Source organism: Sinohyriopsis cumingii, chromosome 10 (assembly GCF_028554795.1).
Source record: "Sinohyriopsis cumingii isolate HCF-2022 chromosome 10, ASM2855479v2, whole genome shotgun sequence".
Lineage (NCBI taxonomy): Eukaryota > Metazoa > Mollusca > Bivalvia > Unionida > Unionidae > Sinohyriopsis > Sinohyriopsis cumingii.
Window position 1 is genome coordinate 110,607,924 of NC_142970.1, and position 13,568 is coordinate 110,621,491.

The window sequence follows — 13,568 nt, forward strand, 5'->3', positions numbered from 1 at the left end:
GGAAAGAAATTTGAATTTTTTTCTGTCTCAAGGAAGAAAAAGGATTCACCAGGTAAACAGGTAAAGCTGAATGGAAACTAGACGACAGTATCTTTAGCAGGATGTGTCTATAGAAATATTTGTTTAGTTCATATATAAATCCATAGCTGATTATTAGGCGGTGCAGTTGCTCTCACAAAGTAGTACAGAACCATTTTTTACTAGTAATTATTTTATGCAATACCCGTTACAATAAAAAACACCCCAAACTTTAAACATATTTGTCCTGTGCTCCATTTATCATTGACATTGAAGTGTAAAATAGAGATCCTAACAAAGATTACTTCATTATTTAGGCATAGCTGTTCGTTTCAGAACGTAATTAGTAACATTATATAAATGAGTAATAACCAGTCTGCTGTAAACTAAATACAGTCAAAGCGACGCCAACTTATAAGACTTGGGTAAAAGTTTTACTATTCGTCGTACTATTGCGACAGTCAAAGACTTGATCTATACAGGATCCACATACGATCTACTGAGGATATATACAGGATCCACATACGATCTATAGAGGATATATACAGGATCCATATACGATCTATAGAGGATGTATACAGGATCCACGTACGATTTATAGAGGATATATACAGGATCCACAAAGACTGGTGATGCATTCTTTGCACATTGCTTTGATTCTTTCTATGGTACACATTTCATCAATTATCAGCTTCCGGTTGTTTCCAGTAAGAGAATACCGTTATCGAGGTGAGTGATATTTGTGTTATTGTTTTCTTTTTCGACGGGAGATGGAGGTGTCGTGCGTGTCGTGTAGAATTCAAACTCCTATGAAACAATTTTCAGTGAGTGTCGAATAAAACATACTTCAACGCGTCTGGTAGGAAAAACATTGCTAAATTTGACGATAGTTTGATGTTATCTATGTTGCATTCGATTCAGTTTATATTATCATGACTCGGGCATTTTGTACTAGAACATAAGTATTAAAATAAAATGACTGTCTACTTTGCTACATTCCAGCTATCCCCTACACAACCATCTGCCTTCCTTATTTACCTGTATAATCTCATACATGACAAACACACAGGTTGATTTACATTCATACGTCACTGCAAAATTAATTTTTCCAGAAAAGGTTACTTTAGCGCACTTGTATCATTGCGTTATCACGATTAATTCTAAGTGAGTGTGAGAACATGTAGATAAATACATGAAGTCAAACTACTCTCAATACACCTCTCTCTCTCTCTCTCTCTCTCTCTCTCTCTCTCTATATATATATATATATATATATATATATATATATATATAATTGTAGTGAAGAAAAACTGATTCTTGTTTTCACTCATCTAATCATTTTGAGATTTTCTGCTGTTATTGTATCATTCCTCTGCATTATAGTGAAGCCAAAGGAACCCTACACAATATATACATTTGTTCAACAAGCGGTATGTTTTAAGAACTTTACTTTTTTCTGTATTTATGAAGTATATATCTAGCAATATAAGAGCGTACAATATTATGAACTTTTCCTTTACCACACGTATTTTTAAAGTGATCTCTTAATCGCCAAGAATTTCTATTAGGTTTCGTGGGTAGATAGAGGATTCACGGTACTAATTATTCACAAATATTAGAATCAGTCTAGAAAAGGGCGAAACTAAAACATATGCGTTTGAGAGGCTGTGCTAGATTGATAATGAGAAGCAAAGAAAGGGAAGTGAAAATTATCTTTCAAACCTGATCCAATTTGTGATTGAAATTTGATGAAGAAAACGTAATTCTCATGCAAAGATATTTTTTTACTAGCTTAGTGTAGGAACCTCAATATTGAAAGATATACTTTACATATTTGGTGCGGAATATGTCACGTAAATTTCAAGAAATTATATTCAAACAATGCTGCAGGTCTTATTGGCTTGTAAAGGCATGTGCCTATAAAAAAGATGGTCTGCACGTCTTGATGGTTTGTAAAGGCATGTGCCTTTTCAAAAGATGGTTCTGTGCTGTGAGATATATGCTTAGTCCGGATTATTTAGAAACAGAGATATTGAATCTGTAGTCCGCATCCTTCAGGTAGAATATATATCAAACATCCGATGTTGTCTCCAGCATTTATGCATTGCTTAATTAGTGTGCTGGTACTGATCACAGTTCCTCGATTGTATTTACAGATTTTTCTTGGAACTCTGTATTGTGCTTTGCACGTATTCAGCACTTAAATATTTTATCTACCGATTTTATTGGTTATTGAGATACTTTCCATAGAGCGGCATACAGGGTTATACAATTAGAGTATAAATTTTGTTTTACGAAAACTAACAAAAGTATTACCAGCTATGGATATATAGTTTTTCCCTTTGTATCATTTGAATATTACGGAGGTATGCAATTATCGTAACAAAATTATCAGCTTTGTAAAAGGAATGAAACCGAAGATTTTAGATCGAGTGAAAACACCGAACGCATAATATACGAATGAAAAAGGTTTATAAACGAATGTAAAAACATAAAATACACAAATACACACGTATACCCTAATAATCATTTACATTGCGCAATGACAATTCAGTGGACATACGATTCATAAAAATCTGGCTAAATCAACTACTCGTTAAGTGTTGCAAAACTACCGTAGAGAATATTATATATATTTAATTAATTGTTTGTCTGTTAGTTTGAATTTTTATATTCATTACATGTTACTGTAATGTAACATTGTTTGCTGAGCCCGAACTTGTCCAGCATTGAGTTCATTTCTGTTTGACCTGATTGACTTTTTCAGTTATTTTCTAATTTCATATAAATAAATAATTAATAATAGCTTCATTATTCGCTGTGTGTTCATGAGCTTATGAACCGAATTATTATTCAGGTTGACATGTTGATTTTGGTCAGGGTGTTGGAGATTCCAAGATGCAATTTATTGTGATGTAAGTAAACAAGGATCATAAGATCATTCTAGAAGGTTATTTTTTTATTAGGTAATGGTTGTTTTTAGAAAATGCTAATTTGTTACCTGGTGTCAAGCAGAGGACTATATTAGCTCGTGACTGAGGATTTTACCGGTCATGCTTTAACATCTAACACTTTAAGTTGTATTATGTTGTGACCAGTTTGGGCTGAATTTTATTTTCTCCAAATTATTGAATTCACGCGATTATTTTCTCTGGAAATACAAAAGTGCTCTGACAAAATTCTTGGATAAAGACATTCATTGGAAGTTATACAATTTCAAACTTGGAATAATATTCCTATGATTCAACAAGAAACTGCTGACACACCAGTACTTAATAGGCTATAACAGATACGTCATCGCCTTCAATTTGATATCTCTTCGGGACTTGAACTGAGTTTCATTCAGGACTTTTTATTACTTGGACTTGTGTCTCTAATTCTTGAATTATTTTTGGATTTGATTCGCAATACCAATACCGTAAGTTCTTTGTTTCTTCTCATTTTTCGCTTTGTGTTCTAGGGAAATAACGTATTTGTTAAATTTTACAAAGCTTGTTGTCTTCACTCTTTTCTGTTACTTATTTTAAGAGCATGTAATCGTAACAATATGTAATCAAAATAAATCAGTACAATTCATGTAAGTTATGAAAATTTAAACTTTGGTTTAGATAATTACGATATACAATGAATACCGCTCATGCAACCATATGCTTTAAGTAAATCATTATGGTTCATATAGCCATATCATGAGAAAAACTAGCACGCTTCATACATCCATATGCTTCAAAGAAATATGATTGGTTCATAAAACTATAGGCTTTAAAGAAACGGGTCATACAACCATATACTTTAAGGAAATGCCCATACTTTATACAACCATATGTCCCTATAATTATAAAGCACTGTTCACTTTGCTTATTTCACAGTCCGGATTCAATATCCTTGAACAAATTCCCACCTTTACAAATAAAGCTGCCTCACTGCCAGCTAATTTGCCACACATATAGTTATGCTGCTACATATATCAGCCCGACAGCGGCTTGAACTTAAAACAATAGCTACGCTGCCACACTGTAGGTTATACTACCACATTATCATATATATATCTTGCCACACAACTCAGCTTTATGTTGCCACATTGCCAGCCCTATCAGCTATACGCTGCCACGCTGCACAACACTATCAGCCCTATGCTGCCACATTGCCACCCCTATCACCTATATGCTGACACGCTGCCTGTACTATCAACTATGCTGCCAGCCGTTCCAGACCTCCCAACTATACATAAACCACACTGGCCATCGCAGTACACAATAAATAAACGTTACTAACAACTACATATACACATCTAACTTATAATAAACATGACAGAAAACAAATCTGAAATTACATGCTACATCAATTGTCCTTGTCATTATAAAGCCATCAACGTTGAATTACATCAAATTGATCATTTGCTATATCGAATCACTGTATACCATTTTCCAAAGTTGTAAGCATTAAGAATGCAAACTAAAAACGATATGATTCATTTAGAAATACAGCTACATCGTACTTATGTAATCAACTACTTGTACCTATGGCTGTAGTACATTGACATATTAATCTTCAAGTTAATTATAAGCAGCATAATCCATTGTCTAGGTATATTACTTTACAGGTTAGTAATATACGGCAGAAGCTTTCAAAGCAAGACTAAGGCGAGCAAATTATTACATATCATTATTGTCAAAACGTGACAAAGTCTTATTACATTGTCCTGTAAAGCAATGATGTATGTGGACAATATCAATATCTGCGTCTGTCCGTGTGTGTGTCTGTCTGTTTTTCCATCTGTCCATCTGTCTGTCCAGGTGTATGTATGTATGTATGTATGTATGTTTCAGAAAGAGATACATAATGGGAAACCTGTATAAAGAAACCTCTATAGGTTTCCAGTCACACTACATCAAGGAAATACTTAATATATCCACTGCAATTTTACTAGCCAGCAATGACTAAGGGGTTCCGAACGTAATTTTCTTCATGCTAATAAACTAGACAAGAATTATAAATAATTATAGACCGTGCACAATGAAAAGGGAACAACTACCTATTTACTTCAATCTTAATTCTGCAGTCACCGAAAATACCTGCTCATTATCCGGATCAGATAGGAGGTTATACACTGTAAAATTCAATACGGAATGATCAACATGGAAGCTTGAGACGTTCATGTCTACCTGTCAGTGGTAATTGTCTTCTTGGGTTGGCTAATTAACCTAAAGTTCGGTGTGTGTGTGTGTGTGTGTGACTTACAATTTTAACATAGCTTTAACAAAATTTCAGTCATATCGCTACGATGTATGCAGAGTGGCAGTTTATAGTGATGTCTACCACTTGGGCATCGTGCCGCAGACATGTAGCATGATGTCCCACCCAGTCACATTATCCTGACACCAGGCCGACCAGTCCTAACACTAACCTTTTAATGCCGAGCGCCAAGCGAGGTAGTTGTTAGTACCATTTTTTTTCTTCTGTAAGTCTCTGGTCGAACCCACGATCTTTCGCATCTGAGGCAGACGCTGTAACCACTAGGCCTCCGGAGCTGTTCCCTAAAGTTCTGGAAACCAAAGATGACTAATAGGGGCATCGTATTGCAGCTTGCTAGTTTAGGTAGAGGAGATATATCTATTCGACCAGTCATAATTAAATTTAAGTTTATTGTACCAGAGTTCTTTTAGGGATCGATCGGTTACTAACGTAGATCTTTTGAGAATATGGATAGTATGTTCAGTCAAAATAAAAAAGAAACTGAACTGGTACTGTTTTTCTTAGAAATACTACTAATAATAATGATACCTATTACTACTATTTGATCCTACTATTAGTAGCACAATGTTAAGCCGGATTAGCACTAATCCTCAAATAAGCTCAATTTTGTATTAGTGTAAAGCACTATTACTACAAAAATATGCTGCACATCTCATATAACATCATTAATGACCAATTGCCTTAAGTATTGCGACGAAAAAAGTCTGACACTAGCATACTGCTAGAAAAGTGTTACAACTCAATCGAATAAGGGGAAGGTAATGGCTTTGATTTGATTGCACCAAAAATGTAATTCATCTATTTTCATGTTCTATACGTTGCCATTAGAAGCAACGCATGCAGAGGTGAGTCTAAAGTGTTTGTCTTTAAGCTGAGCAAACATTTTCAGAACGCATGACCACATAATGATTTTAAATTGCCTTCTTTAAAGTTGATGGTGGGACCGTACAACCACTACAGTAGTTTTTATATTATTCCCATCATCACAAATGCCATAATTTTAAGTTTGTAGGAGAACTATAACAAAGAAAATAATGGCTTTTAATGTGTTAGTATAAAGCAGTTTGGTATACCTATCGCTTCTACACTGACTCAATCAGTGATGAATTTCCACTACCTAGTCATTAGAAAAGTAAGAATATAACGAGACAGATATTAATAATACATGTTGTTGTCATCGTAATCACATTTGCCTATTCTATGTATACGCTGAAGTATGTGGAGTGAGAGAGAAAAAGAAAACTGATGATGTACCAATTAGCCTACAAGGACCTGGGTCGTAATAACGGTTTGGTTTACACGTTCTATAGGATTTTCTAATAGTGTTCACGATACCAGTCCTACAAAGTTGCAATAGCCTGCTGAAACTCTTAAGTTGTATTTCTTTATTGGGAGAAACACACAAACTGTAATCTATTTAAAGCTGGTTTTCTTTTTTTTCGTCCTACTTTACAAAACATATTAATAATGTTAAGAATCTGTTTATTTAATATTAAAATATCAAAAGTTCCCCGTAAATTCTCTTTTACTCCGTTGATTGGTAGGGCAGCAGACTAGTGCCAATCGAACATTAAAGAAACCAATTGTTCTTAGTGAAATATGCTTCGTCGAGAATACTTATCCAATCATAATGCATTAGGCGAACTAACACTACCTGGAATATCCAGCCCTCCCATTTTCTACTTTTAGCTACAGTTGTCGGCCGACTTATGTGGCGGTCTGGCAGACTGATCTTCGTTTATGCATAAGGCTTAGCGGCAAAGTCTAAGAATGCGTCAGTTACTACTGGTACGGAAGTCACGCTCTCAATGGATGCAACTAAGGGGTGGCCGAGAGAGTGTATATGTATTGTGATTGGGTATGTTAGAAGAAACATATTGTACTAAGAAAAATAGTTTCTTCTTCAAATACGTTGCCCAATATTAATACCTAAAGAAAATAGGTAACAGGTAGAGGGAGGTACACCCCTTAGCCCGGAGATAGCTTCTCCGGTCCCCCAAGGATTTTGAGACAGCTTCTAGGTAACCAGACTGGTGGAGGTCTCAAAACGGAAATCAAGTGGAAGTCATGAAGCCACGTCTTATGAAGCTGCCCATCGATCTGGAAGGGTGAAATGTTGAGTTGCTAATATAGATCCTACCAGATCAAATTGGACCCTCTGGGATGATATCGGAGACAAAAGCTAGAGAATGGGGTCTCCAATCTCCATTCTACAGCCTGAGTTATGTCGGTTATCGAACAGCTCCGGTCTGATGCTATGATGGATGCTAGTACTAGAACTTCTTGAGCCCAAGTGCATGATACATTATTTGAGCTGGGATTATTTCCCTATATGCTGAGCAAATAACTCGCCTACTCCAGGACGTGATAGTCTATTCTGATAGATCATCCTGTCATTTTAATGAGAAGTAGAAGAAGGCTTTATCTCCTTCGACGCAATGGCTCCCTTCTTATTAAAGTATTACGTGAGAGCGCGGACTACGTCTTGTAGGTAACCTTAAGTCGATGTGTCCAGATGAGACAGATGGGTCATAATACGTTTAGTTACCCGTGGAAGGTACACGGATCTCGGCAATGAAAGAGGATGCCCTCACAAATAAAGCTGAAATTGCAGGTAATTCGGGTATGCTGATTTAGCATGTATATCACGAATTCCGGCTGCAGTCGCAAACGTCAGGAAGAAGCTGGTCTGGTTGGGAAATGAACAAGGAGATGCCCTTGAAATCGGTTCAAAAGGTCTCTTACCTAGAGAGATTAATACCCTAGATAAGTTCTGCTTTGGTCATAGGCTTAATGTTTTCGGCCGTGTGTGCACAATGTTGGGGAGAAAGTCGGATATGTCCCCGGTTGGTCCGATGTACTCTCTTGACTTGATGATGAAAGGTTTCGGCGGTCGTAGAGCGCTGACCTTTCATCATGCTCGGTGCTAAACTGCTCTTTACGACGAGTCCGAGGAGGAAATGACCTATCTCTGGAATCGATGCCTGGAGACACAAGATATGTTCGTTTGCGAACCACTGGGTGAAGTGTTGTCATTTGACTTCATATGCTTTAGAGTGGAGAGCTGTTGTGCCTGAACCATTCTCTCCACGACTGTTGCGAATATTATTTAAGTTACATGGTCTGTTTGGCACGATCCAAACATGCAGTTTCCGGGCCTCTAGACAAGGATGAAATAACTGCCGTCGTGGTTGCCTGAGTATATGCAGGTAAACCCGAATTTCTCCGTGGTTTCCGACGCAGGATTGATGATGATGTTGATGCATAACTTCTCCTCTCCGAATGTGCGATGATGATAAGGCGATAGGCTGATTCCCTTGCTTTCTGTATCATTGTTTAAATGAGATGTGTTGAAGGTATGTGTTTGCGTTCAGATTGATCAAATCTAACGATAGGTCGTCGACTACCCAAGCTATCGGTTCCAGGACGGGAAAGACGAATGATGGGAGTTTGGCATTCCACCTTCTAGCAAACACTCCACGAACGGTCGATCGAATCGAGTGCAGATCTGAGAGAGAACAAAGGGATGGAGAGAGGTTTCCTTCTGTACTATGTATGTGTTCCTTGACAAAGAGTTCGCCAGTACTTTGAGGAATCCCGGGATATGGGGAGCTTGTAAGTGGTTTTGTTGTTGAGAACACCACTTTAGAAAGTTCCAGACCGTGACACAAAGTTCTGGAGACATGGAGTCTTCCTTGTTGTTGGAGATTAATCACCGTCATAGGATTCGGTTCCTTGTTCTCGTTTGAGACAAGTCACAAACGTAGATTTGTCGGTCAGAATGGGAACTCACTTGCCAATTGAATATTCCAGTCACTGGTGACGGACTTTCACAATGGCTGTCCTCTCCAGAATAGTTGATATAAAGGTGTCTTACCATTCACTGTTGGGCGCGCCAGCCTTCCGTACTTGCGTCGGTACAGACTAGCGTCTCGAGAGAGTGGACGGGTAGATTTATACCCGCGTGAGCCAATTTAGGTTGTTCACGAATCCGCAGATGGTACTGGATTGGGTGTCAATGGTTGGAGGATGGTCCAGTGGGAAAACTAGAGAAATGTATTCCTGCAGACGAAACAGTAGCAATGCAGTATAAGGAGAACTAAGACAATGAGGTCCTCTGGCGCATTGAGCAAGATTACTATGCCAATGGATTTCCGTGCGGATAGAATTTCCTAGAAGGTTCTTACTTCGGTAGTTTCAATGCCCGATCCTGAGTGAGACGAAATGTGTTGCCTGTGTAAAGAATTTCATAACTAGATGAAGAAATCGTTGCTATGGTACTAGGTGCGATTGTTCCTTGTTGATGAGAAGTCCAGATAGGAAACAAATGTAATCATGTCTTGTTAGAGCTAACTCACATACGTTGCTGCAGGATGTCGTCCAGGTAACTTGATGTTACCATCATATAAATTGTCCATACATGCGCCATTACACAATTCGTCAGATGACTGAAGACCCAGAAGCCGGCGTTAAGCCCCAATCAGAGTAACCTGAAATCGTCTACGAAGTTGTAGGCAAGTAGCAGAAACGTCCTTATATATAGAGACAATCCAAGGCCACAGTGTTGACAAAGTCTCTGTCATGGATAACGTTCAAAATGCAATGAGGTATTTCTAGTGGGAACCATGGGGCGTGGATGAATGAATTGAGGGTGCTTAGGCCGATGACCATACGTAGAAAGTCGTTTTGGCGTTCAGACCAGAAAAAGGTGTGGCAGGAACACAAGAATGCTCTCGGTGCAATTTTTGCTTGGTATGTGAAAATACTAACTTCGATAGGTGGAGATTATACAGGACCGCTTTCAGAGGTTTGTTTCCTAAAACTGACCTTTGGGTACGTTTTTTGCTTTCCCTTATTATACCTATATGGAAGTTTCGGTTGTGGGAGGGAGTGACATATATCTTCTGGATGGTTTGTTAGCGGACGTCATCCATCGGAACATTACAAAGAAGGTTAGAGGATAAAGAGCTTGACCGTATAATTGTCCTTCAAGTAAGTGCGGGCAGAGGGCACTGAGTTGTGTTACGCCAATGGGACTGGTAGGTGAGGTTACGGCATTGCCTAATATGTGCTGAGCGGCAGCACTTGGTTCATTCATGAGACTGACTCCCATGCATGCCCTGAGATATTTGGAGTGGGAGAAGTTAAGATATGTTCCGTCACATAAAAGAAAGCCAGAGAGAACGAAAGTCCAACAACGAAGTCACTGCAACAGTATTACTCACTATGTGTCAAGTGTCAACAAAGGCCATCCGATCTCTCTCTCTCTCTTCTCTCTCTCTCTCTCTCTCTCTCTCTCTCTCTCTCTCTCTCTCTCTCTCTCTCTCTCTCTCTCTCTCTATATATATATATATATATATATATATATATATATATATATATATATATATATATATATATATGTGGGGTGCGTGATCCCGGAAGCGGCGAAATCACTGCTGGGTCTCCGAAGATACGACTTGTGGGGGCAAAGGCAGAACCGCCAACAAATTGACGATGAAAGTGGGTATGGACGTTTGCAACTCTCCCAGATTGCGAGAGTAATTGAAGGTGGACTCTTCCGTTCCATTATAAGATCCACATATGCTGTAACGCTGGTCCAGGTTGTTGATGGAGTGTGAAGACGAGGACAAAATTCCGAGGGCGGACAAACGTCGAAAGGCAGAATCTTCAATGCCTTCGAATAGTGTAGAAGAGATGACATTACTGGAGAACAAGCAACATCATCTTGGTTGTGTGAGTTGAGGTTAAGGACCCGTGTAATACTTGAGACCGAGCTGCCGAAGAGTGACGAGGTATGTCGCTCACTAAACTTGTAGAACTCCCTGAATTAGAAACTTTCACTTCAAGACAGTCGCTTTGTAAAGATGCTCCTCGTGGCAGAGTGTAGAAAAATTGCGAAGCGACATCTGTTGGTTTGTGAAGAACGATTCGTGGTATCGTGCCGAATTAACGTTTCTAGGTGGTATGATGGTTAGTCTGGTACCTATACATATCTGCAAAAGGCGGGTTCGACCGACTGTAAGCCGGGCTGTTATTGATTAGCCCGAAATCATGATGTTTGGCCCTTCAAGATGTCGCAGAATAGAAACCGAGCAGGTTTTTGGACTGAATGAATAAGACAAACACAATGTGAGAAAAATGGAAATTTATGAAATGAATTAATAAAGAAAAATATATGATGTAAAAATACAATGATTCTCTCACGCTCTCAACATATGATTGACTCACTCTACACAACATTCACACATTGAAAATAAACCAAAATATTAAATCAATATGAAGTACAGATCCAAGAAACCTCATGGACTGCAGATACGCTTCAAACGGTATTTTACACTATAAGAGAGATTCACATAATCTCGAATATGAACTCTATTAAGATTCAAAATAATCTTATGAACACAACTAAGATTCAAAATAATCTTATGAAGACAACCAATATTCAAAATAATCTTATGAACACAACTAAGATTCAAAATAATCTTATGAATATAAAAATGCAATGGAACAACAATTGATCCAAACGTATGCTTCTAGACCCTTTGTACAGTCGCACGATTCCTTGGGTTGGCCCACACTCTTATCGGCCGCTCGCACCCTTTATGAATCCACCACGTGTACAGTCATACGTATACACACGTACAAACAGCATACAGCACCCTTTTTAATTTGCTACGTCTACGTCCGTGGCACAGACATACGTACATACATACATACGTATCGACAGCACGCAGCCTTAAATACTTTGGAAACTTCAGACAGCCCTAAACAACTTTAGACAGCTTCAGACAGCTTCAGACAGCTCTAGTCATATTCACAGTCACATTGACAATCACACTTCACAGCGACAGACACAATCAACTGCAATAAAACCAAATTGGTCTTAATAATAGTTTCTGTATAATCACTAGATATATGATAATACTGTAATCTCTAATAGTGACTTGTAATTCAAAGTTCAAATCTGCGTTGTAATAAATGCATTATTACGCGATAAGACATTACAAACCGAATAAGCTTCGCATATCAGACGAAAATGTAAATTTAACACTTACCCCTGTGGTTGGAGAACAATGGAGAGCGTACACTCCTTGACGTGATCCAAAACCACCAGTGTCGGTTTTAGAAATTGATCTTGCACAAGTCAGGGTAGAATACCCGTGCATATCATGTTAGTAATGTTACTTCGTCACAAGTAATCTCTGGCGAGGTACATTTCAATACAGTCGCTTACCTGGAAAAACATGTATTCACCCTAGATAACGTTGCACGCATGTACCACGAGAAATAGTCGAATAGTTCTAAGGCAAAACCAAGTTATTTCTTTGCCTAATTCTGTGACACAAGATATCTAGCATACGGTCTAGGCCGTCGCAACGACAATAGGTAATCGGTGTGAAGAACATCGTTAGGATCATAAGTGGGGACGTGACGAGAGCTTGCTTCAAGGCATGAGCGGAATAATTGACTAACGTATCCGTATCGATGTTATACATAAGGGGAAATCACTCTGCCCGACCGTCACATATGTTGGCATAAAACGTTTAGATCCCTTTAGCTTAAAGTAGTATCTGAGAAGGCTGGTTTTCCGATGAAGTGGTAGTTATCATAATGTATTATTATTGTGTAATGTTATCATGTTAAACAGATAGGGATGGACAATGAATAAATGCATTTACCTTTAGTTTCCACAACACAACCACTACCCTCCCCGTCTCTCCGCCTCTGTGTCACTGTCTCTATCTCTGGCACACACAAACACACACACCTTTTTGGAAGGTCTGTCAGTATATCAGTTTTACTACTCTCTCTATCTCTCTACCGTCGTGGAAGATACCAGCAAAAATCAGCAAAAACTATGTCACATTGACCAATGGAAAGAGGAATGAAAGAAACGGAGGATAAAAGTAATTGGTCGTTAGAAATGTTAATTCAATCATAATAATGACTTACATCACCAGTAAATACATTTAAATGTTTGAATTACAATTAGTTCGTCAATTCTCTTAGTGCATAGTTCCCACGCGCCGGTAAGTGAATGAGTTTTCGTTAATTGTTCAAGTAGCTAGCCTAACTCTGCTGTGATTGTAATGCTCTTCGTTTTTTAAACATCTTTCATGTTTAAATCTTAGGTCTGTTGTATATTTATTTAATCAATATGAATGGTATTAGAAGTTTAGAAAATGATGGAACAACTCATCAATCTGGAAAGAAGACCTTGATAAGCCTCGTAAGTAAAAGAACCATATTTTGTATCGGACACAAAAGGCGGTAAGTGCAAAGTGCATTCATTC

At 38.2% G+C, this 13,568-nt stretch overlaps 1 protein-coding gene across 1 annotated transcript in view; it reads left to right on the top strand.

The window, feature by feature from the left end:
- The first annotated feature begins 405 nt into the window (after positions 1 to 405).
- LOC149791019 (uncharacterized) overlaps positions 406 to 13,568 on the top strand; it is a 68,047-nt gene continuing 54,884 nt past the window's right edge. Inside the window, exon 1 of the mRNA XM_089972892.1 lies at positions 406 to 747. Within this exon, the coding sequence (XP_089829018.1) occupies positions 651 to 747 (97 nt within the window). The 5' untranslated portion in view covers positions 406 to 650. The remainder of the gene's footprint in view (positions 748 to 13,568) is intronic.